We start from the raw sequence: 25,738 nt of genomic DNA on the forward strand, positions 1-25,738 counted from the left end.
ACCAATGGGAGTTGGGTGCCTATATGCCTCTGAGGATCTGGGCTTTAGGTCACAGATCTTAGCAAGCGGTCAGCTGATGCTGTTGGGCTGTTCACATGGGGCAGGACCACAGGGGAGCTGGGTGCAGAGCACTTGGCTGCCAGCCATCCCCCCTGCAGCAGGGACCACTCGTATTCCCAGGGATTTGCTGTTTAAATGGATATGCCAAAAGCTCCCTGGGAAAACCTCCACATATGCACTGGGGAGAAGCCACTCGGGGAGCCGCACCACGAGGTGTGATTTGCAATCCAAAGCTCCCCTGCCCCCCGGCGCCTGAGTCTGAGCGGCACCAAGGATCCCCACCTCCCACTGGTGTTAAGAGAAGCTGCGGCTCTTTGCCACCACGCACTGGGTTCAAGGCTTCATTTGTACAGCACCTTGCGCAGCCATAAACGGCAGTGCCGAGCGGGTGGACAAGGCTGCCCTCTTTGAGCATAGTAGTGCGTTGAATGCACTTTGCACCTGTGCAAACAGCCGTACAAGGTGCTGGGCATGGGGGAATCAAGCTCACACAGAAACAGGCCCACAGTCTGGACACTTAGGCCAGAAGAGGAGGCAGGTTTGTCTACACAGGAAAATTAATCCAGATTAAGGTAGAGCATGAATTTAAAGCAGAATAGATATCCTGGAGTACCTCACCTGTAGATAAACCCTTAATTAAGTTGCCAGAGATAATTTTGATGGATTGACTTTACTGCCAGTCAGCAAGAGAGAGGGAGCCAGGCTGGGGGAATGTCCCATTCGCCTTGGGACTTCTGCCCCTCAAACCTCCACCCAAACCAATCATCATATCCCGGAAGGGATCTCCAGAGCACCTTTCCTCTCACAATACTTGACAGACACTGGCTCATTCAGCGTTCTGGCACCCCAGAGAGGTAGGGTAATTGTAAGGACTCCGACAGGTGGGAAAACTGAGGCACAGGACAGGGAGGCGATGTGCCCCAAGGTCACACACCAAGTCAGTGGCAGAGTCAGGAACAAAACCCAGGGCTCCTGACTTATCAGCTTCTGGTGATATTTCTAGAAACCTTGTCAGAGCCACATGTAGAACCCAGGAGTCCTGGCGCCCAGTCAACTGCTCTATCCATTAGATTGCATTTCCCCTCCCAGAGCCAAGGACAGAACCCAGGAGTCCTGGCTTCTAGGCTATCGTTCTAACCATTAGACATCACTCCCCTCTCAGAGCCAAGAATCAAATCCAGGAGTCCTGACTCCCAGATAACTCTCCCCACTACCCCACCCCGCACCCCTCTCAGGGACACAAATAGGACCCAGGACTCCTGGCTCTGCTTCTCACCTCTGGGCAGCGCCGCTTTCCAGAAAAAGGAAACAACCATGGGGTCAATCGTCAAGAGGAAACAAATGCTCTTTAAAGAGCCACGACCTCCCCCAGGCACTCAAATCTTCAGCCATGGGCTTCCCCTGCCTCCCAGGCAGTGTTATTGGAACCGGAGAGGGGGGGCCCAGCTCCCCAGCCGGTGCCAATCAGCGTGGCCCCATTTATCCCAGCTGAGGATCTTGCCTGTGATTATTTAAGCTCCGATCCCCAGCTGGGGTAAATCAGCAAGCCCCCACTCAATGCAAAGGAGCTGATTTATGTTAGCTGAGGATCTGGGCCATGTGGGTTCTGTTGAAACAGCTGAAAAAAAACTCGGGCAGGGGAAGGGGAAAGAAACCACCGAAGAGGAGAAATTAAAAACAACCCACCCCATCAAACCCCACCCAATTGACACCAGCCTGGCGTGGTGCGCCCTGTCCAGCACCCTGGCTTCCCCTCATGCTTTGGTGCAAGTGATGGCAGAAGAGGCGTGGGTGCCCGAGGAGGGGGGGCGCCCCTCTTCCATCCACTTGTCCAGGCTGCGGCGCCGTGCATTCATGAAGAAGTTACTGACGGTGGAGAGCTCCAGGCCCAGCTGCTGGGCGATGGTGACCTGCAGGTCCTTGGAAGGCCGCTGGTTCTCATGGAAGATGGCATGAAGCGTGCGGCGCTGGATGTCCGTGAAGACCAGCCGGTGCCGCTTAGGGACGTGGTTTCTGTCGGCTTTGCCTTGCTCTTGCTCTTTCCTTTTGCAGGCTGCGGCAGAAGGAGAGAAGAGGAGACGCGATCAGAGAGGAGGGGAGCGGCTGCCCAGAGGCACTGAAGCTGGGCGGGTGGGGTGGGTTTAGAGCCAGGGAACCAGCCCAGCCAATAACCCCGGAGACTGGAATCCTCCGGCTACCCCCAGCCCTGGCAAGCTTCCCACATGCTGCTTGGAGCCCCCGGCCCCACTCCAGATCCTCAGCCACAAGCTCAACTCGGGGGGGGACCTGCCCGACTGGATTAGCGCAGGGGCTTGTCCAGCTTCCCAGCTGCTAAGAAATCCTGCAGCAAAGGGATAACCCGCCCCACGGGAAGTTTCCTCCTGACCCCTATTTGGCGCTTGCCCTGAAGGAGGAGGGTGTCTGTCCCAGCAGAGCACGTCTGATCCCCTGGCAGGGGATGGAAATTTCATCCGGCCCTGATCCAGGTTTCCTTAACCACAAGACCAACCTCATGGGCTCATAGGGACTGCCTGGCTGGATCAGAACCAAGGTCCAGCTAGCCGGCTATCCCACCTCCCACAGGGGCCAGTACCAGCTGCTTCAGAAGAAGAAGTCAGAACCTCGCAGTTGCCGATGGGGGAATATATGGGATATAAGTTTGAACTGGGGTAAATGACTGCATAAGGTGCAGGGCAAAGGAGACTCGCCCCCGGCATTAGATCATGTCCCAGTCTCCTTCCTCCCTCCTCCGGGGATGAGTCTCCTTTGCCCTGCACCGTGTGCAGCCATTTACACCAGTGCAAACTTATATCACACAAGCCTGCAACTGGGCTCAGGACCCCGGGGTGCTGGGCGCCGCATGGACACCCAGCGAGAACCGGGCCCTGCCCTAACAACTCACACTCTGCTGCCATAGCCGGGCCTATGAGTTTCCCCTAATTGTCAGCTCAGCTGCAGGGAGTGAACGGGAGCTCAGAAGATGTCAGGACGACCTAAAACAAGAACCGCGGGTGGGCAAAGGGGCAGAAGTGAGACAGACAGAGACTGAATTTGTCCAAACAAACAGGTCTCCTGATATAACTCAAGGACTGAGTTCAGATCATGCCCGTTGAGCCAGAGCTGTGTAAGACTGGACCAGAACTTGTGTGAGACATTAGGCCTAACTGGGGGATAAAAGAACACCCATCCAACTCTTCATAACAACTCTTCCACACATCGCTCCCCCTTCGGGATCCTCAGAAAGGGACTTTGGGAGGAACGCTGGCTGCGGCGACACTGGGTCGACACATGGAAAATGTGTCTAAATCCCTTGTTTAGAATGAATGGAAAACCCATCTAACCCCGCCAGGACAGGGCAGCTCTCAGCTGGGGTTCAGTTTGTGGGCACAGTGGGCTCCAGGCTGCAGAAGTAACTGGGGATGGGACAACCAGTTCAGAGACAACCTGGCCTGAACCTACAACCCAAATCGCAGGTAGACGGCCGACAAAACTGTGACCAACACCCCCTTCCTCCTACCCCATATTCAATGTCCCCCACAGGGAATTCCCCTGCATAGCAGCTTCCCCAGCTGGCATTGAGTTGGTGGGCCCAACCCTCCAAGGTCTCTGCTCTGGCAGCGTAAAGGGGCCTTAAAGGGGATGGACAGGACCCCAGTGCAGGGGTCTCTCTGGCCAATGTGGAACTGGCATAAGGGGAGGCATTTCAGCGTGGCTATTCTCTGCTTCCCAGGGGCCACAGGTAGCAGCGCGCAAGTTAGAGCAACTCTGAGGCCGCTCTAAAATACACCTAGCTGGAAAAGGCTCCAGAGTACGGGGGACGCAAAGATGGCTTAAAACCATTGCAACGCTTCCATGAGCATAGGGACTGAGTGACTGAGACTCAGGCCCATTGCCTCTTTCTGGGGATGGCCACAAAATTACAGCTGTTGCAAAGAAGAAGAAAAAAAAACCGGTCCTCTCTGCAGACGGTTCACTCAACTCCATCACAATGTTAAACCCCCAAGGTATTTTTGCAAAGCCAGAATCCATGCCAGAGACCCAGACAGAGCTGGGCGCCTGGCCAAGGAGTCCAACAAACATTAACGTGAAGGGATTTGATTGCATGTAGTAAAAGCCTTGCGCACGTTCATTTTAAACAAACCTTCTGTTTTCATTAACAATCCCTGGATGGCTGAAGCTTTAAGATCCCTGCCATCTTCTTGGCAGCCAGCAGGGGCAGTGGGGAGAAACAGACCCCATTGCGCTTGGTGCTGTAGGAACACAGAACGAAAAGACCCCACAGAATTTACAATCTCTTATTGATCTGTGTTTGGACAGCCCTTAGCGCAACAGGGTGCTGGTCCGTGACTGCAGTGCGGGGTTGCTACTGTAATACACCTAGTAGCAATAACAATGTACAGCACCTAACACAGTGGGATCCTGGTCTGTGATTGTGGCTACCAGGTGCTAATACAATACAATTAATAATACGAGTTACTATTACTAATCATAAGTGGGAGGCGGAACCTTTCACCTCGAAGCCAGTGGTTCAAATACAGCCCCATGCTGGAGTGACCAAGTGAGGAGCTGGTTGGATGGGGTGCAGGGGTGGGTCAGGCTAAGTCCCAGTGGGCGGGGGTCTATGTTAGTGCCAGCTGTGTGGATGGTTCATCTATTTTACCCCCTGCCCTTCCCTTGTCCACCTCGGTAGAGCTGCCAGTGGCTTACTGGACCAGAGAGGCTGGTGTCTAGGGCAGGGCGGAGGGGAGTTGTCAGAACATGGGGCCTAGCAGGCCTACCCCAGTTATGAGCTCAGCCGCTGAAGAGCAGGTAAAATGAACACACCGGGGGGCAGAGCGCTGAAGCTTGCCCGCCCACTGCCCGTACTGGACATTGACTTGTGCCCGACCTTGCTACCAAGGCTGCTACTCCGGCTAGCTGTGAAAACACAGAACCTGGTGAGCGCCGGCAGAGGGCCTGCAGACTATTTAAAGGGCTACCACCCTCTCCCTCCACACCCCACGCAACTGCAGCCTGACACACCCGCTCCAAGGGAGTAACCGCAGCCCGGCTTCAGGTCGGGCGTCGATAGCCGTTCACAGCTCAGGAAACCAATAATGCATGAGAACCGTCACCTCACTTCACTCGAGCCTGGTCCGAGCAGCCGCCCGCCATGAATATTGCATCAGGCACTTTAGGAGGCGTGTTGGGGGTGATGGATGGGATGGGCCCAGGGAGCCCAGTGATGAGCAAGAGGCCGACGGGGGTGTGTGTGTGTGTGGGCGGGGGTGAGCTGTTAAATGCTTCCGTATTCAGCCACAGATCCTGTCTGAAAGACAGGCAGAACTATTTTGGGAGTCCTCAGTCCAGTGCTTCATGGGCCAGGCTCCTGGATCGACAGGGCCCAGCTAAGACCTGCTGCGACCCAGCAAGGCCAGCTAAGCACTTACGACTCCATATCCTACAGCACAGCCGAGGCTAGGGGACGTCAGGCAAACGTCTGAGCGACACAGAGGGTCACCGGGCCGTTGCCTCTTATATCTGCTGCACCTCTTCTATACCCTAGTATCTGAGTACCTCGTGATCGTTAATGGCCGGATCCTCCCAACCCCTCTGTGAGGCAGGGCAGGGCGATCACCCACTTTGTGCAGATGGGGGAAACCGAGGCACAGAGCGGCCAAGTGACTTGCCCAACTCTGCAGCAGAGCAGGGAATGGCACCGCTTGAAAAGCAGGCGTGTGCCCTAACCACTGGGCCAACCTGAAGGTCACTCATAGAATCACAGGTTTCAGAGTAGCAGCCGTGTTAGTCTGTATTCACAAAAAGAAAAGGAGTACTTGTGGCACCTTAGAGACTAACCAATTTATTTGAGCATAAGCTTTCGTGAGCTACAGCTTCATCCGATGAAGTGAGCTGTAGCTCACAAAAGCTTATGCTCAAATAAATTGGTTAGTCTCTAAGGTGCCACTAGTCCTCCTTTTCTTCATAGAATCATAGAATATCAGGGTTGGAAGGGACCTCAGGAGGTATCTAGTCCAGCCCCCTGCTCAAAGCAGGACCAATCCCCAACTAAATCATCCCACCCAGGGCTTTGTCAAGCCGGGCCTTAAAAACTCTAACGATGGAGATCCCACCACCTCCCTAGGGAACCCATTCCAGTGCTTCTGGAACCCACCACCCTCCTAGTGAAATAGTTTTTCCTAATATCCAACCTAGATCTTCCCCACTGCAACTTGAGATCACTGCTCCTTGTTCTGTCATCTGCCACCACTGAGAACAGCCAAGCTCCATCCTCTTTGGAACCCCCCTTCAGGTAGTTGAAGGCTGCTATCAAATCCCCCCTCACTCTTCTCTTCTGCAGACTAAAGAAGCCCAGTTCCCTCAGCCTCTCCCCATAAGTCATGTGCCCCAGCCCCCTAATCATTTTCATTGCCCCAGTGAACTTTCTCCAATTTGTCCACATCCCTTCTGTAGCGGGGGTCCCAAAACTGGACGCAGTACTCCAGATGTGGCCTCACCAGTGCCGAATAGAGGAGAATAATCACTTCCCTCCATCTGCTGGCAACGCTCCTACTAATGCAGCCCAATATGCCATTGGCCTTCTTGGCAACAAGGGCCCACTGCTGACTCCTATCCAGCTTCTCATCCAATGTAATCCCCAGGTCCTTGTCTGCAGAACTGCTCCTTAGCCACTCAACCAATCCTGTTCTAAGGCTGGCTCCGGGACCTGAGCACAGCTGTCCTTGGACCTGGTTTAGTAGCCAGGCATGCCCGAAGTCAGGACCTCAGTCAGTTGCTAGAGGATAAACAGGTGACTCTGTAGTTCCTAGCGGGACAACTGCAGACGGAGGATGCAGCTGGGCTGAAATCAGCGGTGAGGATGACGAAGGCCTGGTAGAGACAGGAAGGACTAGCTGGAGGGCTGGATGCTTTAGTTTGAGTTAAACTTCCTCTTTGTAAAGCCAGCCACAGAAGGGAGCTAGTGCCCCCCAGCAAACCCAGCCCATGCGGGTAGAACCTGCCACGGCACTGAGATTGCCTTAAAAACCATGAGATTTTTAAGCCAGCAACAAGCCCGAGGCTCTTCTGATTTGGCTCCTGTTGTCCTAGCCGTTCGGGGTCCCATTTTCAAGCATTTCTCTGCAGCTGACAGAATCACCTGACTCCAGGAGCTGGGACTTTAAGCACCAAACGGCATGGGAGCTGGCGACACTGCCCTGCATGCCAAGCACACCCACCCAGAATGCACCTGCTGGTTTACCGGTGTAAGCGGGGCCTGCACACGTCTCTGTCAGCCCTGGCACACCTGTGACCCAGTGGCACCAGGGCACCGGTGGCAGCATACCACGTGATGCAACACCCCCTTGCTCCCCCTCCAGCCTCCTGCCCCACGCGCCCCCCCCAGCCAGCTGTACAGAGGCTTCTCTCCCCAATGGCACCACTGTATCCAGCGATGATCTATGTGTCTGTCTTACGGCTGTGAAACATGAGGGCCCTGCCTTTCCCTCCTCCCCCACCCAGTTCCTGCTGTGCCCCCACCCCCAACCAGCCCCCACCCCACCCCCGCTCCCTGCCTGGCTCCTCGTCTGGGGCCGCGCGCTGATAGAAAATATTGATCAGATCCAAGCAGCGCGTCTGCAAGCAACAGCCTCTTTCACGTTAACCCTTGCCAAGCCGGGCTTGAAGCAGCCACGGATGGAATTGGCGGGGGGCGGGGGGGGAGGTTGGGGTTTGCTCAGCAGCCCTGAGGGAGGCTTGAAAGGAGCATAGTCTCCTTCAGCAGGGGACCGGGGGCTGAGCTCTGCTCTTTCCGATGAAGCCCCTGCTCTGTCAGTTGTAACTCAAACCTCCCACTGAGGTTGCAGCAGGTTCCAGAGTCAAGCAGAATGGGGCAGTTCACGGGGCTCACGCCTCCTGGAGCTATCGTTTCAGGCTGGCTGCGAACTCAGGCAGGCATCAGTCACGTTTTCAAGCTTTCCTTCATTCCTGCTCCCTTCGAACGATGGCAGGAGCTGGGGCCCATCGCTCCTCTGCCTTAATCCGGCCCTGAGGGTGCCTGATTCGAACCAAACCAGCTGCTCTAGTGCACAGGGGCAGCCGTTACCCTGTCACCATCACACAAGGCATCCTCTTGCCAGAAGCCCCTTTCAAAGCCAAAGAGGCCCCGAATAGATGAACAGCTATTCTGTGTGTGTGTGTGTGGCGGGAGGAGGGGGTTGTCTCCTGTCTTAGTACGTAAAGACCCCACCCAAGACTGGTCTGACACAAGATGGGTGCCAGCCACAAAACTTCAGATCCAGGCTTTGAACACCCTCAAACTTCGATGGGGAGGAGTTTGGGTCCGGGGTGCGTGGAGGTGATACTGGTGACAATCCCTAGTTCTAACTAGTAACAATGGGATGACAGGAATTGTCCATCTGGACCGATCTCCTCCTAGCCAAGTAACCCAGCCTCCCCGCAACGACCAGCCCCACTGGCTCCAAAGAAAGAGAGAGCCCAGGGGACAAGATTTTGTTTCCAGGACATCTTCCATCAGAAGATCTCAAAGCCCTTGGCAAAGAAACTCTCCTGCTTTTCTGTCTCTCTCCCCACCCCATTTTGCGTATTGCTCTTGTTAAGAGCCGATTGCAACCCCAGTCTCACTCCCCCCCGGCCCCCACTTGCTCCCCCTCTCCCACCAGCGTATTCCCCATAACAGCTCTGCTGGTAATGTCACAATGGGCCCACAGCTGGAAATTCACAAGACGGCTGGATAGGCAGAAATTCAAAGGCCCCATTTTTCCCTGGTGTTGGGCACCTGCGACTCCCCCTGGGTTTGGCAGGAGCTGGGGGGAGGCTCAGCATCCCTCGGAAATCAGGCCCAAAGGTCCTGCGCCCCACTGAAATCAACGCAAAGTTCCTGTGGAGCTCAGCGGGGCAGGGTTCCCTCTGACTGCGGCACTGGCTTGAACACGGGAAAGGATGAGCCGCTGAGCGCCAGGTCTAAAGCCCTGGCAGGTCGCGAGGCGTAGGGACACTGAAAGTACTTAGGGGCTGAGGGTCAGCCCTGAAAGCCGGACTCAGCCCAGCGCCTACCAAAGTCAGGGCAAGTTGTTTGACTAAAAGCCCTTAGTCTATAATACACAGCAAGTCCCCAGCAGGCGCTTGGCCTCGTGGTGATGGGGCTGGAGTAGAACTGGGAAACCAGGGCTTGATTCCAGCTTTGCCACAGGCTCCCCTGGACGAGTCACGTCCTCTGTCTGGGCCTCAGTTCCCCAGCTGCTAAAATGAGTATAATAACCCTTCACTTGTCTGTCTAGACGTCAGGACAGGGACGTGGCTGGGCAGGGCCCGGCACGACGGGGCCCTGACCTCGGGCACTGTGTGTCTGGGCAGGGCCCGGCACGACGGGGCCCTGACCTCGGGCACTGTGTGTCTGGGCAGGGCCCGGCACGACGGGGCCCTGACCTCGGGCACTGTGTGTCTGGGCAGGGCCCGGCACCACGGGGCCCTGACCACAGTCAGGGCTTTGAGCTCCCTTCAGATTCCTGGGTGTAAGGTCACTGACTTCCTCATTTCACGGGTGTGACTGAGAGGGGGATTTTGGCCCTAAGATTCCAGGCTGGGATCCCAAGATGCCTACGTGATTTAGGTGCCCAAAGCCCATTGGGTCGGCTCCAGTGGTGGCCCTACTGCTACGATTCACCCAAAGGACCAGAGCAGCCTGTTCTCTCGGTGCCCCTCGTGCCGGGGCGGGGTGGGGGTCCGGCACATCGTCCCTGCTCTAGTCCTTGTACCTAGACACCAGGACAGAGATGCTGAGAGCGGAGCAGGTGACATCAAGGTTAACGCAGGCAACAAGGGAGCGTGGCCATGAATCACGCTGCCGAGATAAATCGCCCACCGGGAGTTGCCATGGCAATGGGAAAGGCCAGGCAGATCGGCAGGATCCTCTCTGGACACAGGGGCACCGGGGTAACCGGCCCCCACCCTCCAGGAAGGGCAAGGGGCTGGGAGAGTCAATGCCCAAGGAAAGGATGCAACCTTTCCCCTTCACGTCTGGGAACGTTTGGCTGCCCTGCTCCTCTCGCGGGCATTTATACTGGTGCTGGGGGGGTACGCTGCTCCCCAGTCAGCATCCCTCCTACACACACACTTTGGGTCAGGGCAATGGTCACCAGGTCCCAAACCTTCACGCCCAGGAGGGACAGTTCTGCTCTCTGGGGCAGCCCCCTGCACTCAGTGGTGGATCATGCTCCTTCCATGTGGCCTCTTTTCCCGATTTAATTTGCACCTGCTTCCGCTGTTCCCACACGACCTGCTGTCGTTTAAGGTCACGTCTCCTACTCTCCCTGGCCCCGCCCCCCGAAAACCCCATGGCCAATCCTTTCCCAACTGGATCCAGCCCCCAAGCCTTAAAAGACCCATAGCTGGGGGAACTTCCCCAGCCCTGAAGGAGAACAAACACTGGGAACAGCCAATGCTTCCTTTAAGCATCTTCGCTAGGATACGAAACCTTACCGAGCTAAAAAACAGCCGCTGGCCCACGGAGAAGATATGGCTGAGTCCAAAGGGCCTGATCTCTCTCACAGAATCATAGAAGATTAGGGTTGGAAGGGACCTCAGGAGGTCATCTAGTCCAACCCCCTGCTCAAAGCAGGACCAACCCCAACTAAATCATCCCAGCCAGGACTTTGTCAAGCTGGGTCTTAAAAACCTCTAAGGATGGAGATTCCAGCCCCCAGAGGAAGGCTGGCTGGCCCGGGACTCCAGCAATATGGCCTCCATCATGGCTCCGTGGCTACCCGGCCGCCATGGCCAGGTTGGGTTTTAAGGTGGCTGAGAGGAAGAATCTCTGCTGATGCTGTTTCTCAGCTGGGCCCAGTTCTTATTCCCCACTCCTGTAAATACACCCACTCTCAGGCCGCTCCCAGAGCCACCATGTGAACGAGAATCCGCTTCCAGGGACTCGCCTCCGTAGAGAATGTTGCCCTCGCTTTGCATAGAGGATAAACACAGGCTGGGGGAGGGATGCAAAAAGAGGGGGCGAATTTTGGCAAATCCAAAATCAATGCTGCCCTTGCAGAAAAGCCCCCCTGGGGAATCGGGCGCAGGGAATTGTGGGCTATTGACTACTAGCTTGTGACTGTCACTGACTGACTGACTGCAAGGAGGAGAGAGAGAGAGAAAAAAATCAATGGCTTCCCTTAAATAAAGCACCCCAGGGGAGGTTGGAAATCAGCCAGGAATTCTCTCCTCCTCCCTTCCCCCATGGCAGCCTGGGTCTCTGTGGCATGGATGGGCTCTGGCACCTGCCTTGCTCGCCAGTCTGCATCCCTGCCACGTCCATCTGGTACCCAGCCCCCAGCCCCGCCGAAACAATGGACCCAGGTATTGCAACATTACTTGGTGCTTTCCATGGGAATGTCATGGAGCTTCCCAGCCCCGCACTGTGGGGTGTTAGGAGAGATGGGTAAATGGAGGGGGATGCTCCTGCCTGAGGGCATGCAGAGACTCAGGGCCAGGAATAAAACCCGGGAGTCCTGGATCCCAGGCCCAGACGCTAGTTCATGCTCCCCTCAGGAGCTGGAAACAGAAGACAGGAGTCCTCCAGCCCACGTCTCCTGCTCTAACCATTAAATATTCATGGTAAATACGCCCAGTGGCCTGTGATGAGATATTAGATGGGGTGGGATCTGAGTTACCCAGGAAAGAATTTTCTGTAGTATCTGGCTGGTGAATCTTGCCCATATGCTCAGGGTTTAGCTGATCGCCATATTTGGGGTCGGGAAGGAATTTTCCTCCAGGGCTGATTGGAAGAGGCCCTGGAGGTTTTTCGCCTTCCTCTGTAGCATGGGGCACGGGATTCTCTGCTCCTTGAAGTCTTTAAACCACGATTTGAGGACTTCAATAGCACAGACATAGGTGAGAGGTTTTTTGCAGGAGTGGTGGGTGAAATTCTGTGGCCTGCGTTGTGCAGGAGGTCAGACTAGATGATCATAATGGTCCCTTCTGACCTAAATATCTATGAATCTATGAACCACTAGGAACCACTCCCCTCCCAGAGCAGAGACTAGAACCCAGGAATGCTGGCTCTCCCTGCTAAAATCACTAAACCCCGCTCTCTTGCTTTAATGGGGCACTGGGGATCGCCTGGCTGCAGGAGCCGCTCTCCATTCAGCGTGAAGCCACCAGGCCAGAAATCTGCACCGTGTCCCTCCGTGAAATTCTCCCGATTGTGGGCTTCTCTTTGCCCAATGTTCAGAGTTGCTCTGGCTGGGAGCAGCTGCCACTTTGATGGAGGGCTGGGCAGATTTGACTCATTGGTCCTGTCTGCATCCTCAGCTGACATGGGGTCCATAAACCTCTGCAGCCCCCCCGCCCCCCCGCCAGGAGCTAGATCTAGGTGCGTCTACACTGCATTGTGAAGCTGGGTCAGACTCAGGTTTGAGCCCCAACCACCTATCCATCGCCACACAAATCAGTCTGATGTGGGTCAGCAACCCCTGAGGACCCTATGGCCCGTCTTGGGGGGTGTCTGAGCCTGAGTCCCGCTGAAACTCTGATCAAAGCCCTGTCATTTTGCAGTGCGGACGCAGCTCAAGCCGCAGACCCGAGCCAGAAGGTTTGCACAGGGCAGTGTGTACGCTGCAAGACGTGGGTCCAGCAGCTGCAAACCCAGGTTTACAACGCAGCATGGATGCTTGAAAACACCAAGTCCACAGGTCCAGGTCCCACAGATACAGGTTCACAAGGCAGGGTAGACATCCCAGAGGGTACCCGCCCCCCCAGCCTGGTTTCAGAATCTGAGCAGGAACGGCCAGACAGCTATGTTTAGTGCCATTGCAAGTCTGTAGACCCGAGTGCTGAGGCTGGTTGCTATGGTTTTTAGGAGTTTTTTGCAGTGTAGACGTACGCTTAGGGTAGACCTTTGGATGAGGGCTTCAGCCCAGGCTCTGGGACCCTCCCACCACTCAGGGTCTGAGTCTGAACATCTGCGTAACAGTTAAACAGCCCCTGAACCCGAGCCTAAATCAGCTGGCACGGGCCGGCCGCGGGTTTTTCACTGCAGCGTAGAGGTACTCTCAGTGACTGGCCCAGGGTCAGGAAGTTTGTGGCAGAAGGAATTGAGCCTAGTTGGGACGTCTCCTAAATGACAGGCTTGTGGCCTAAGCCCCGGCCCCAGCCCTAGCCCCTCTCCCTCTCTTGTCTCTGTTTGCACCCAGCCAACATCCTGACTCGACCTGCCTGTCAAATCTAGAGCAGCTCCCCTCTCGCTAATTACCCGGCTCCCTGAAGTCCGGCTCATGGCTCCCCCAGCTGGAATTGGCACAGATCCTAAGATGACAGAGCAGCAACCACTGCTAGCAGGGGACATTTTCTCACTGGTAACGTGCAGCCCAGCCAGTCCCCAGCTGTCTGACTTCATTCTCCCACGTGTCGCCCCCAGCCCCTGAGATTTTACCCCAGCCGTTTGGTCTAGGTTACAGAGCATCGCCTCATTCAAACAGGAGAGGAGTCAATTGCTCTGTCTCTCAGGGACATGCATGTTTCATTTACATTTTTGACACTAGACTAGGGAGCGCGGTTAGTGGTTAGAGCAGGAGGGGACTGGGAGATAGGACACCTGGGTTCTATTCCCAGCTCCAGGAAAGGGGTGTGTTTATAATACCACAGATAGCGGCTCTTTTCCAGTAAGACTCTCAAAGTGCCCCCCCCACCCCGCAGGGTCAGTATCTTTTGTCCCATTTTGCGGAGGGGGAAAGTGGAGTTCACAGAAAAGAAGCCACTGGCGCACGTGGGAACAGAACTCAGGATTCCCAGTCTCATTCCCTGTGTGGGTTTCCTATCTCTGCAGCCGACCTCCTGTGTCCCTTCAAGCAAATCCCCTCCCCTCTCTGTGCCTTAGTTTTCCCATCTGTAAAATGGGGGTGCTGACCCTCCTCTCCTGCAAATGACTATATTAACCGATGCTAGGAAAGTGCTACGAGACCCTGCAATCACAGGCGCTCCTAGGGCGAAGGATGACAGCTGTTAGACTGTTTGCTCTCTGAGTGTGTTTGAAGGTGGCCCAGAAAAGACCCTAGTGCTACATGATTTCTTCTGACCGACCGTCGGGCAGAATTCAGATACTCCTCCAGCCTCAAAGAGCTCCAGCAGGGAATATTCCCGCGCTTCAAAATAATGCTGAGCGACCACTGGATCTTTTGGTGCGGGGACCAAACCAAAACCTCCCCCCCACCCCCAAAATCCTAATCGTTCCTAGCCAAAAACTATTTTTTCCATTGAATCAGAAAACTCAACGTTCATTGGACATTTTGAGTTGCCTTGAAACAAAGATTCCCACCTCCCGGTTTTTTATTTCAATTCAGCCATTTCAGGTAGTTCCCCCCTCCAAGGGCATCATCATGGTGCTGGATGTTTTTGTCTCTGATAACAGGGGCTGAGACCCAACAAGTCGTTTCACACAAAGCAGCCATCAGAGGGAAACAGCTTTGGGTCACTGACGACCAGGCTGTGGAACCCAGACCTGGACCCCTGAAGGGGGTGAGACGCGTGGGGAGGAGAGATGTGTGGGGCAGGGGAAGCTTGACCTGAGCGGCACCTGGTTTTGGTTTCCAGGGGGAAGCCGATCCAGAGATCGCTCCAAAGAGCAGGGCTGACGGACTGGGCCCAGTTCTGGTCTCTCCCTGGTTTTATGCTAGCAAATCTCCAGGGTTTTCAGCGGGCTCTGGCTCGGATCCTCGGTGGAGCCACACCGGCATTAGCACAAGAATTGGGATCCCTGTCTCCATCCACCAGGCTGCTCCCCTTCAAACCAGGGGCCTGGCTCCAGTGGGAGCAGGGGCAACTCGGTTGTTTTCCAGCTGGTTCTGTTTAGCCCCCGTTGCAGCTGCAGCTGCTGCTGCTCGCCCCCCCCCGTTGTCGATTCCCAGCCTCGCTCTTCGATTCCTCTGCAGCAGCAAGGCCCAGTGTTTTGTCTGTGGCTCACGTACTGGAGCGGATTCTGCAAAGGGGACGCGCCATGCCACACTGCGGCGGAGGTGGGGTTGGAATGGCCAGCCTGACGCCCCCGGGGGGCCTGGATTTCTGCGCTGAAGCACACAGGCCAGGAGGCTCTGGAAGGAGTGTGTGTGTGCGTGTGTGTGTGTGTGTGGGGGTCCTATGCCCTTCTTGACCTGTGCACCCCCTAATGCAACACCCCCGCAAAGCAGCCCCCTCTCCCCTTTTCCCAGCAAAGCTGGAACAGCAGAGTGTTCATACCGCAACAGCTTCATCACACTTACCCATGTCACCACAACATTTTTACTCACCTTTCAGATCTAAGGGCTAAGACACTAGACTGGGTCTATTCCTTGCCCTGCCGTGGGCCTGTTTGAATGACTTGGGGAGTGGGACGTCCACGCTTGGTGCCTCAGTTTCCCTCCCCCCCCCCACCTTTCGTCTGTCTTGTCTAAGTTCTCTGGGGCAGAGACTGCCTCTCACTCTGTGTCCGCTCACAATGTCTCCAGGCTCTAGTCCCATACAAGTAATAATGGCTTGCGACGGAGCGAGGGTCTCAAGTTGCAGGGCGGGAGGTCTAGGCTGGACATTAGGAAACACTATTTCACTAGGAGGGTGGTGAAGCACTGGAAGGGGTTCCCTAGGGAGGTGGTGGAATCTCCATCCTGAGAGGGTTTTAAGGCCCAGCTGGGATGATTTAGTTGGGGTTAGTCCTGCTTTAAAATGGGGTTGGACTAGCTGACCTCCTGAGGTCCCTTCCAACCCTGATATTCCATGATTATCAGTATTTGACTACCCCCTGCAGCACAAAGTACAGGTTGTTAAGTAGCGGGGTCTCAGGCCCGGGAAGCTGGGCTTTGCGTGTGGATCCCTGCACCCGCACCGAGCCCGGGTCACATGAATGGGGTTCGGGGGCGGGGTTCTACAGCACGGAACGGCTTGTGGGACTGACGCCTCGCCAGCACATTTGTTACAGAGCTAGACCGATGTTTCCCCCTCGATACATCATATCAGGGGGATTGTTGCTCTCCTGCTCCCCAACACGCTCTCCAGAATTAGGGCCCAGCCGTCCGAGCCCTGCGCCTTGCGAACGCCACCAAATCAGGACAATCGCGCTTTGCACCCCCCGTTTTGGGCTCCTGAAGATGGACGGGTCACAGAGACTCAGACCTGAACACCAAGGGCAGGAAACACCGGTTGATTGAAAGGCTGCTGGGCCAATCCCATAGTTTGCCCCGCCCCAGGAGGGGCCAAGGGGACATATTAATGTTTGTAAAGCACAGTTAAGGTGAAAAATGGCTACAGAACTGCTGTGGGAGGTAGCTAGGGTCCTGGGAATCAGGACTCCTGGGTTCCATCCCTAACCTGCCATCTTGCCCACAGCCTTGCTCTGTGCCTCAGTTTCCCCATCTGTAAAACAGGACTAACGATACTCACCTTCCTTGGAGAACCACGGATGAGACGTACTATCCACTATTGGTGCGTTAAAGTTTCTACTGATTATGAGTTGCCAGCATGTGGCTCCATTTGGCCTGGGTTTGAAGTCTGGGGCGGTATTTGTTTTCACACAGCTAAGGCCATAAGTAAATCAAAATCCAACTCTTACTTATACGGCAATAGCCTTGGTCTTTATTGCTTATAGAGTCAAAGGCCAGATGGGACCCACCGATCATCCTCCCTGATCTCCTGGATAGCCATGAACACTTCCCACCTGCCCCCACATTCATCCCCATAACCAGAGTTACACCAAAGTATCACAGCCCTCAGGAGACTAAACGGAGGTAGCACCCAGGGCGGAGAGTTTACTCAGCGAGCTAGACTAGAACATAGAGTATGGACGCACTTCAAGCTGGTGGCGTGATTCCCAGCTTGATACTGATGCTAGCTGCCATCGAGCTTGCGTGATAAAAACAGAGCAGAGGGGCTGGGGGCCGTGAGTATTGCCTCCTATCTCAGACAGGATCATATTGGGGCAGTTGGCCCCTCCTGGCCCGTGCCCAGCCAGGCTACACTCTATTGGGAGTATGCTAGCTCAACCACACTCCCTTCTCAAAGGACAGACGTAGCCAGAGACGTATTACAGTAGTGTCTACGGTCCCCAGTCAAGACTGGGACCCTATTGCTACAGTGAGAGAGAGAGTCCCTACCTCAAAGAGCTTACAAGCTAAAGAGACAAGCCAAAGGGTGGGAGGGGAAACTGAGTCACAGAGAGGGTCAGTGACTCGCCCAGGAGGAGAGGCAGGATCCCTGACCTTCTGAACCCCTGTTCAGCGCCCTGGCTGGCTGGACCCCAGCCCCCACTTGCTAGGTGCTGCACACAGGAACAAAAAGACACTCCAGTCTCAAACCTTAGGCACCAGACCAGTCTGAGTTTCTGGAGGCTCAGGCTAGGCAGGGTACCTGCCCCTTTGACAGCCTCGTCACAATTGCATGTTGTTTGTAAATCCAAAGCACATTTATCTAAGGAAGCTGGGAAAAAAGCTCAAACCGCATATTAAGGTCTAGTGTGGGCCGACTTTTTATTATGTATTCTTCAGGCAGAGGAGTGACCTCTAAGTATTACTGTATTTTTCCTAACAAGCGCTGTCCTTCTAGGAGCCCTATGTCAGATCACCCTCAGTTTTGGAAAGGGGCTGCCTTAGGTTGAAACAGAGAAAGTCCCGCAAGTTCGTTTTTAAATTTAGTCTCTAAAGGGTTGATCCTGCACTCCTTAGAGTCAATGGCAAAACCTGCATAGACTTTAATGGTGCAGAATTAATAAGATCTCAGCTGATGTCTAGTTGTAATTTTCCCACTGTTTCAGGAAAGCTATTAATTTATAGGGAGTTAGTATTGCCCACCACAAGCAATCAAACAACATGAGTTATGCCTTCTCCCCAAAAAATCACGTGATTGGATCTAAAGGCGTGGAAATTTAACTAGAATAAATCCTGGGTTGTTTTTATTTGTCATCTCCTCTTGGAGCCTTTAACAGCCACATTTGCAAGCTTCTCTCTACAACTCCAAAGGTTAGAAATAATAATAATAAAAAAAGTCATCGGCAATGCAAGATTCTTACATCATCACCTGACTCCAGGAACTGGGGCTTTAAGAAAACCCAACAGCATCGCAATAAAATTGCAAAGAGTTGGCAGTACAACAGGTCAAATCCCGCAATCTTTGTTCCTGCAAGTAATCGCAGTGGACTCAGCAACGCTACTCTCAGGAGTCCGGGATGCTGGATCTTGCGACAGCTAGCCACCATTGTAGTCAACAGCACAACACTCACTGACTTCAGCGCGAGCAGGATTGGACCCTGTGTATCTGCCACGTACCTGTAAAGGGACTCAGTTTCAAATCAATAGGAATAATCTAGCTACACTAAAGAGAGACTCATTTCAAGTTAAATCAATATTTTAAAAAAAAAACCCAAACAACCTTCCCTGCAATCCCATAGTATGGAAACAGCTGATTGTACTAAAAGTGACACGCTTAAGGCCGAGAATTTTGCAAAAGAGACTAGCAAGTTTGGAAGCTCAACCTGAGACATCTTACAGGGGCCTGAGTTCCCACCTTCCGAAAACAAGGTTTCAAGATGGGCGTCTGAAAACCAGGGCACCTGTTACTGACTGTTTGTATTGGGATAGCACTTAGGAGCCCCAGTCAGACCTCAGGAGCCCATGGGGCCAGGTGCTTGTGCCTAAAAGCATTCGTCATCTTTTAAAAAGGCCCGGGGACAGATTTGTAAAGGTTTTTAGGCACCTGAACATGCCGGTGGGCACTTTTGAAACTCCCCCTAGGCGCCAATCTGCATCTTTCGGCACCTAAATGTATTTAAACCAGAGGTTCCCAAACTGTGGTCCGCGGACAGTTCCCTCTAAGGTGCCTGTCTGGGCAGCCGCACACAAGAATGAAGGGCCACCCACCTAATTAGTGGAGCCGTGCTGGCGAGGCTCCACTAATTAGGTGCCTGGATCCTGGAGAAGACGCACATGTAAGGTGAGGTGGTGGCCTGGGGGGGAATAGGGAGTAGGTGGGAGGGGGCAGTGTGGTGAGAAGAGGGGGTGGGGGAATTTGGGATGTGCAGGGTTGTGGCGGCCAGAGAAAGAGGCGACTTTCCCCAGCTCCAGGGTTATGGCTGCGAGGGAGAGAGCCCCCCCACACTTCCCTGCCCCAGCTCAGGGGCTGCTGCGGGCAGGGAGAGACCCCCCCTCCCTTCCACCCCCAGCTCAGGGGCTGCCGTGGGGGGGGAAAGAGGGCACATCCCTCGTATTAGAAAGGTAAGACTGCTGCTATTAAAATATGAGTTGTGTGCTTTTATTTGTAGAACAAAAAAAAGTTAATTGATATTCATTTTTTTATGTAGCGCTTTTATCCAAAGCCCTTTACAATAGTGAGCTAACGGGACAATCAATATTTGGAAAGATCATTAAGTGGCTGGCCGAGACCCTCAGCAATTTTCAAGTGGTCCGCGGGAAAAAAAGTTTGAGAACCACTGATTTAAATAATCTCCCTCTCTTTTTCTGTTTAAATATATCACGCTATTGATTTTATGGGGAAGGTGCTCTGATGTCACAGTGATGGGCAGCAATATAAAACCCTAAGACACACACACCTCCCCCCCCCCCTCCATTGACTTTCGTCACGGATGCTCTGATTTCCACTTCCCTCAGCTTTGGACAGCAAAAGTAGCTTTATCTAAGTCTAGCCAGTTTCATTTGCTGGCTCTCAGGCCCAGGCTCCATGCTCCTGTCCTGACACAGCACGGGAAAATGTATATTAAAAAGCATGTTAAAAGCATGTGCACACGCGCAGGGGGGAGATCCCATTAAGTTTTTGTTTGGTTTTAAAATTTCATAAAAACTTTTCTATTCCTCCCAGGTGAAGTTCGCCCTGCCTCAGGGGCGTGGCACAAAACCTATGCTCCAATTTCATCCCAGGGCCTTAAAGTGCTTTACAAACGTTGATCAGCCTTCACCACCCTTCCGGGTGAGTGATCATCTTCATCTGGAGAGGAGGGGCAAGCAGAAGCCCAAAGAAGTGAAAGTGCCCTCCCCAGGGGGCCCCACATGCAAAGTTTCCGATTTACATTGCAGGACAATCCCTGTGCAAAACCTGGTACCTCGGCACGGAGGGCCCCCTTTCACAAGTCAAGATTTCGCCATGAACCCCGGCGAGCCCGGCTTCTCTTGGCAAAAAGTTCCTGGCAAAAATACCTGATGTTGAGTTCCCTCCCCGGGCCCAGCGATCTGCAGCCTCCCCCAGCCAGAGATCTGGAGTCTCGCTTCCTCCTGAAATAGGGATTGCCTCCATACCCCAATCCTGATCCCCCGGAATGCCTCCCTGCAGCTCACTTCCCAGCTGCTGGTGGGCCGCAGGCAGAGGGACGTGTGTGCTGTTGCATAAGGGCACAATCCCACCAGGCCCCATGCTGGGCACAACTTCAAAGTCAGCAGCACAGGAAGACCCCCAGGTCCTTTCTGTCTCCCACGTTCGCTGAGCCAGCTCAGAGCCCAAAGCACAGGGGCTGATCTCATGGGTGGCTCTTACTCAGTGGAGGCAACAAGACTGGATTGGGGGCCGGATCCCGCTCTTTGTTCCATGTTTGTCCAGGACTGGACACCGTGGGGGCCTGGTCCATGACTGGGGCTTCGAGGCGCTACGGCATAACCAAAAATAATAACATAAATCACCGGTAGGCAGCCGCCTCTGGGGTGGAAACAACCGTCTAGCCTGCAGTATGCTGAACAGTGGCGGAGGGATCAACTGAATCCGCAGAGATGAGGCCATAGCTATGGAACGGGGCTCTGAAGGCAGTGACTGAAAAGGATTTAAGGATCATAGGAGACAAACACTTGGACATGAGCTCCTACTGTGATGCTGTGGAAAAAAAAGGACTAATGTCATACTTGGACGTAAACACAGGGAAGTAGTGAGTAGGGATGGGATTTCCCTGCTATGGGGATATTGCAGCCAGTTCTGGTGACCAGAGTTTATAAAGGATACTGAACACTTAGAGAAGGGGCAGAGAAGAGACACAAAAATTATTTGAGGACTGGAGAAAATGCCTTATGGGGAGAGACCAAGGGTAAGTCTACACTGCAGACCAAACCCCACAACAGTGATTCTCAGAGCCCAGGTCAACTGATTTGGGCTTGCGCTGGGGGGCTAAAAATTGTAGTGTAGACATTCCTGCTCGGGGTCTGAAACCCCTGTCAGCTTTAGTTTGTACTGACTTCGCTAGTGATTTTTATGTAGCCTGTTGTAAAATTAGGCAAATATCTAGCTGAGTTGATGTACCCCTTGGAAGACCTCTGCACACCCGCAGGGGTTTGCATACCCCCAGTTGAGAACCACTGGTCTTGTGGAAAAAGGCAGCATGAGAACCAAATGGCCTGAAGCTGAAGCTAGACAAATCCAAGCTCAAAAAAAGGCTCCCATTATTAACAGTGCAGATGACTAACCATTGGACCAGCCGGCCAAGGCAAGTGGTGCATTCTCCATCTCTTGATATCTTCAGATCAAAACTGGCTGCTTGCCTGGAAGAGATGCTAGAACTCAGCTGTGCTCCGGGAGGTCAGACTGGATGATCTAACGGAGCCGTTCTGGCCTTAAAATCTGTGAGGGCAACTCTCCTTCTCTGGGCGGGTTTTCTCATCCATGCAGAACAGACCCAGGTTTCTCTGGGGATCATCCAAAGGGCGACAGGCCCTGTAGAGCTCAGTGTGTCTCTCCCAGAAGGGTGGAGATGAGTCAACTCTATTGGGGTTCAAACTTGCAAGTCCAGGGAGCATAGGAATTGCAAACTGGAGGTTTACTGCCCCAAGCCTACCCCTCCAGCCAATGCAGCGGGAAGCCGAACACTTCTCTTAGCCCAGCCAAATGGCGTTGCTAACACAGGGCTGCAGCTAACTCCCCGGTGCTCACCAACTCCGCCCTAGCGACAGTGGCTGCCTGCATGCAGACCAGGGTCACCGTCCGCAGGCCAGATCACGCAACACAAGCCCACAGGAACGCACTCACAACATTCACCACTGCTGGGTTAACCTGGGGGCTGGTGTACAGCGGGGCCTTCTATACCCTTCTCTGCCCCCCACGCCTCTTGGACAGCTTCATTCCCGGCTGCCCACCCTGCTACAGCAGAGGGGACACAATCGAAGACAGCCACTGCTGCCCGATGTTAAGCAGCCATGAGGCTGCTCCGACAGTTCCGGGGACAGCAGCTTGCATGGCTCAGTAGTCGGATCAGGACAACACAACCAACCACCCCTCTGCCATGCTTTCGGCATCACAGGATCTGGTCCTCGGCCTTCACGGTGCTAACCTCAGGGCCTGGGCACTGTGACAAGAACCCCACGCCAATGGCTTTCTTAGTCAATGCTAGAAATCAGAGGTGAGGAAAGGCCTCATGCAGCTAGTGCAGCCCCCACAGCCGTCCCCAGCCCTAGGATTTCTCTGGGGAACCGCACCCAAGAGAAGCCCTCTGCTTTCCCACGAGCCCCGGCAGGACTAAACACTGTCAACGTCTCGCGCCGCGATCAAGGTAAAACGAGAGGAGCCGGAGGACGGAAAGCACAGCACACAACTGGAGCGAGATGCCTCTGAAAATAACTAAACGCTGGATCTAAAGCTCACGGCAGCCAACCGGGGGACTTGACGCTATGGCTCAGTCCCTGAGCCTGCCCTGCTTCCTATTGCCCAGGCCTGCTCCTTCTCCTGCTAAGAGACAGCAATAAAACTCGGGGGTTGGGAGAGTCCTAGGGTGTCTAAATATCATTCCCACCAGCCACAAACACCCCCATTTTGTTTCCCCTTTCCCAATGGAGCCATAAGCCTCCCAACAGCATCATTAGCGGCTAAAGAGCAAAGAGAAGCTGTTATCGCAGGGCCCTGCTGTGTCATATGATGGGGCCAAGGCCGTTGTCACATGGCTTTTAATAGACATACGCACACAACCAACGCTAACTGGCTCACCGGGAGGCAAGTCAGAGAGATTGGGACCAGGCTGAGAGCCTGAAACACAGCCAGTGCCTCGCATTGGCTTTATCTTTTAACCTTCGCTTTTCAACCGCACCATCCCTTCTGAAGATGACGGGAGAGCCTCGCAAGCATGAAGGAGAAAGGAACATAAAAGAAGCAGAATCATTCCAAACAGCCATGCAAACTCATTGAACTGCAGTGATGATCTGAAGAATCACCAGCCACCAAGATTTGGGCCAAGATTTTTCAAAACGAAGGATGACAGTTAGGCTCCTAGATCCATATTGAGGCCACTAAATAAATAGTCTCATTTTTGGAAGCGCTAAACGCTCACCAGCTCCCAGCGGTAACAGCTGGGGGAAAAAAAATTTAGGCCAATTATTTAGAAGCCTAAATAGGGATTTAGGAGCCTCGCTTTGGATAAGGGTCAAATCCTCAACTGGCCTCAATTCAGCAAAGTCCCTCCCTACAAAAGGATATTAGTTAATGTTAGATATTAGATTTTAATGGGACTTAAGCACACATTTAATGATAATCGTATGCTTAAGAGTCTCCTGCTTCAGAACTTAAGTCAAGCTCTAGACTATTAGGGGGAGAAGCCCCTACGCCAGGTTGTCACATCACTGCAGGGTTTCTTACACCTCCCTCTGAGGCATCTGGTGCCGGCCCCAGTCGGATACTAGGATAGATGGGCCTTGGGATTGATCCAGCCTGGCTTGCCTAACCAGGACTCTGGCGTAAATCAAGATTGTGCCACTGAAGCCAATGGGAGTCACGCTGGTTTATACCAGCTGAAATTCCGGCCCGCACTTTAGAAAATCTTGGGGGTTTTGGTCAATGAAAAAGGCCGTCCCCTCCCATCTGTTGCAAGGGGGCAGCACTGTAAATCCTCCATCTGTGGAGATTCTCCCCTACAACTTCCTCCCACTGACCCTACAATAATAACAGCAGCCCAGAAACATCGCTGTCTTCAGTGCTATTTGGACCCCATCCAAAGCTCGCTGAAATCAGTGGAGACTCCCATCAGCTTTGGCTCAGGCTTCCACGCCATGGGATATGGTACACAACCATTGAGAACAAGGTCTCCATCTTGATCGTGCGGCTGAGACATTCAATCACACCATGGCAACACGAGGAGCAGGGTGAGGTGACAAAATGGCTTTACCAGCATAAAGGGCAGAACGCAGGTGAAGAAAAAACGATGAAGCCCCTTGTGTGTATGTTGAAACCACCCCGAAACAATACAGGGGAATGCAGGAGAGGGAAGGCATCCGGAGATTCCTTTGCAACCCAATCACCCCCACCCCCCATAATGTGGGCGTGTACATTGCAAGTTCTAATCAATAGCTCTGATCTGTATTACCAAGCAATAAAGGCTCGGGGTGTAATTATTCGTGCATTGCGGCTTCATTCAGGCCTTCCAGTTTGCGAAGAGATTAGCAGAGTCACACAGCTGGTGACCTTTGCTCTCTTTCTCTCTCTCTCCCCAAAATCAAGAGGCAGCTCCATATATCCCTGTATTGTTCCAGGCTCAGTTCCTGATCATGCTCATAAAAAATATCTTACCTTCTAACCTTAAAGCTGCCATTCTTTGAAACTCAGGCTCCTGCAGCCAGCGCCACATCCTTTTGAAAGTCTCCCTCCCGGACTTGAGCTTGCTCCAGGGCTTAGGGTTCCTGAGAAGGTCTGACAAGGTGCCTTGAGACCGGCACAGCACCCTCTCGGCAAAGATGGCCTGGGGGATGCTGTATCTCTTGAGCTCAGCGATGATCCGCTGGGCCACTTCTTTGGTGTTGATCTCCTCCAGCTGGCTGGAGAGGACGGTGGTTTGGGTGGAGATGGGCTGGTTGGGTCTGGAAGTCACGTCCGGCCGGGCATGGACATAGTGGTGCTGGCCCATGCTGTTGGGGGATCCCATGGTGGAGTTCTGGGAGGGGGAAAGCTCCCTGGAAAAGTGCTGGTCGATCCTGCCAAACATGGCAGGGTGGGCTTCGAAGCTATTGGCCGCCACCATCTTCTCGTTGCCCAAGTGTCCGGCAGAGTGGCCGTAGCTATGCATGGGGGTCAGGTTCGGGCTGGGCAGGGACGACAGACTCTGCCCCATGCCAAGATCCTTGTGGTAAGGGCTGTAAAAGTTAGCGCCGGAACCCAGGCCCCTTTCTTCCCTCATCAGGGTGAAGCTCCCAATCACGTTGCCCACCGGCAGGCACTGGGGGTGATGGTGCTGGTGGTGGAATTTCTCGTGCAGCGGCTGCAGAGGGGTCAAGGTGGTGTAGCTGTTGGCGGCCCCGGTGGGCGAATCCCCCCCAAAGCCAAGCCCCGGGTGCAAAGAGGTGGCCAGGTGGTGCTCGGCTCGGTGATACTCACTGCCGTCCAGCACCGAGGCCACCAGAGACGGTCTGGAGAGAGCGGAGTGTAAAGCTCTGCCTTGGCCATGCATCAGCTCCTGCTCCTGGCTGGACATGTCCCCGGTGTTCTCCAAACCCAGCTGGACATTCATGGCTGCCGGCTAGTGCATCCTCTCTTTATCTACTTTGCGACTCATTAATCTTTCGGTTCTTGAGTGTGGGGAAGGGCTTGCCAGATTTCAAGGGGGTCTGAGGAAACCTCTCTGCCTTTATCAGTGGGGATGGACAGCCAAAGCGGGAAGTCCCCTCTGTATTCAGCGCCCAGATCTTGTCTCCAGTGTGGGAAATCTAACATCCACTGGTCTCGGCTGCAGCCCCAGGAAGACAAGGGCTCATCATTTCTCCCCAGC

General features: G+C 53.9%; 1 protein-coding gene across 1 annotated transcript; it reads right to left on the reverse strand.

The window, feature by feature from the left end:
• Positions 1–1,814: 1,814 nt before the first annotated feature.
• Positions 1,815–25,480, reverse strand: LOC144279918 (hepatocyte nuclear factor 6-like). The gene is made up of 2 exons (XM_077841621.1): positions 24,547–25,480; positions 1,815–2,113 (listed from the first exon to the last, which is right to left on the reverse strand). The coding sequence occupies exons 1-2, from the start codon at positions 25,478–25,480 to the stop codon at positions 1,815–1,817; spliced, it is 1,233 nt and encodes a 410-aa protein (XP_077697747.1).
• Positions 25,481–25,738: the final 258 nt, after the last annotated feature.

The sequence above is a fragment of the Eretmochelys imbricata genome, chromosome 24, assembly GCF_965152235.1.
Source record: "Eretmochelys imbricata isolate rEreImb1 chromosome 24, rEreImb1.hap1, whole genome shotgun sequence".
Lineage (NCBI taxonomy): Eukaryota > Metazoa > Chordata > Testudines > Cheloniidae > Eretmochelys > Eretmochelys imbricata.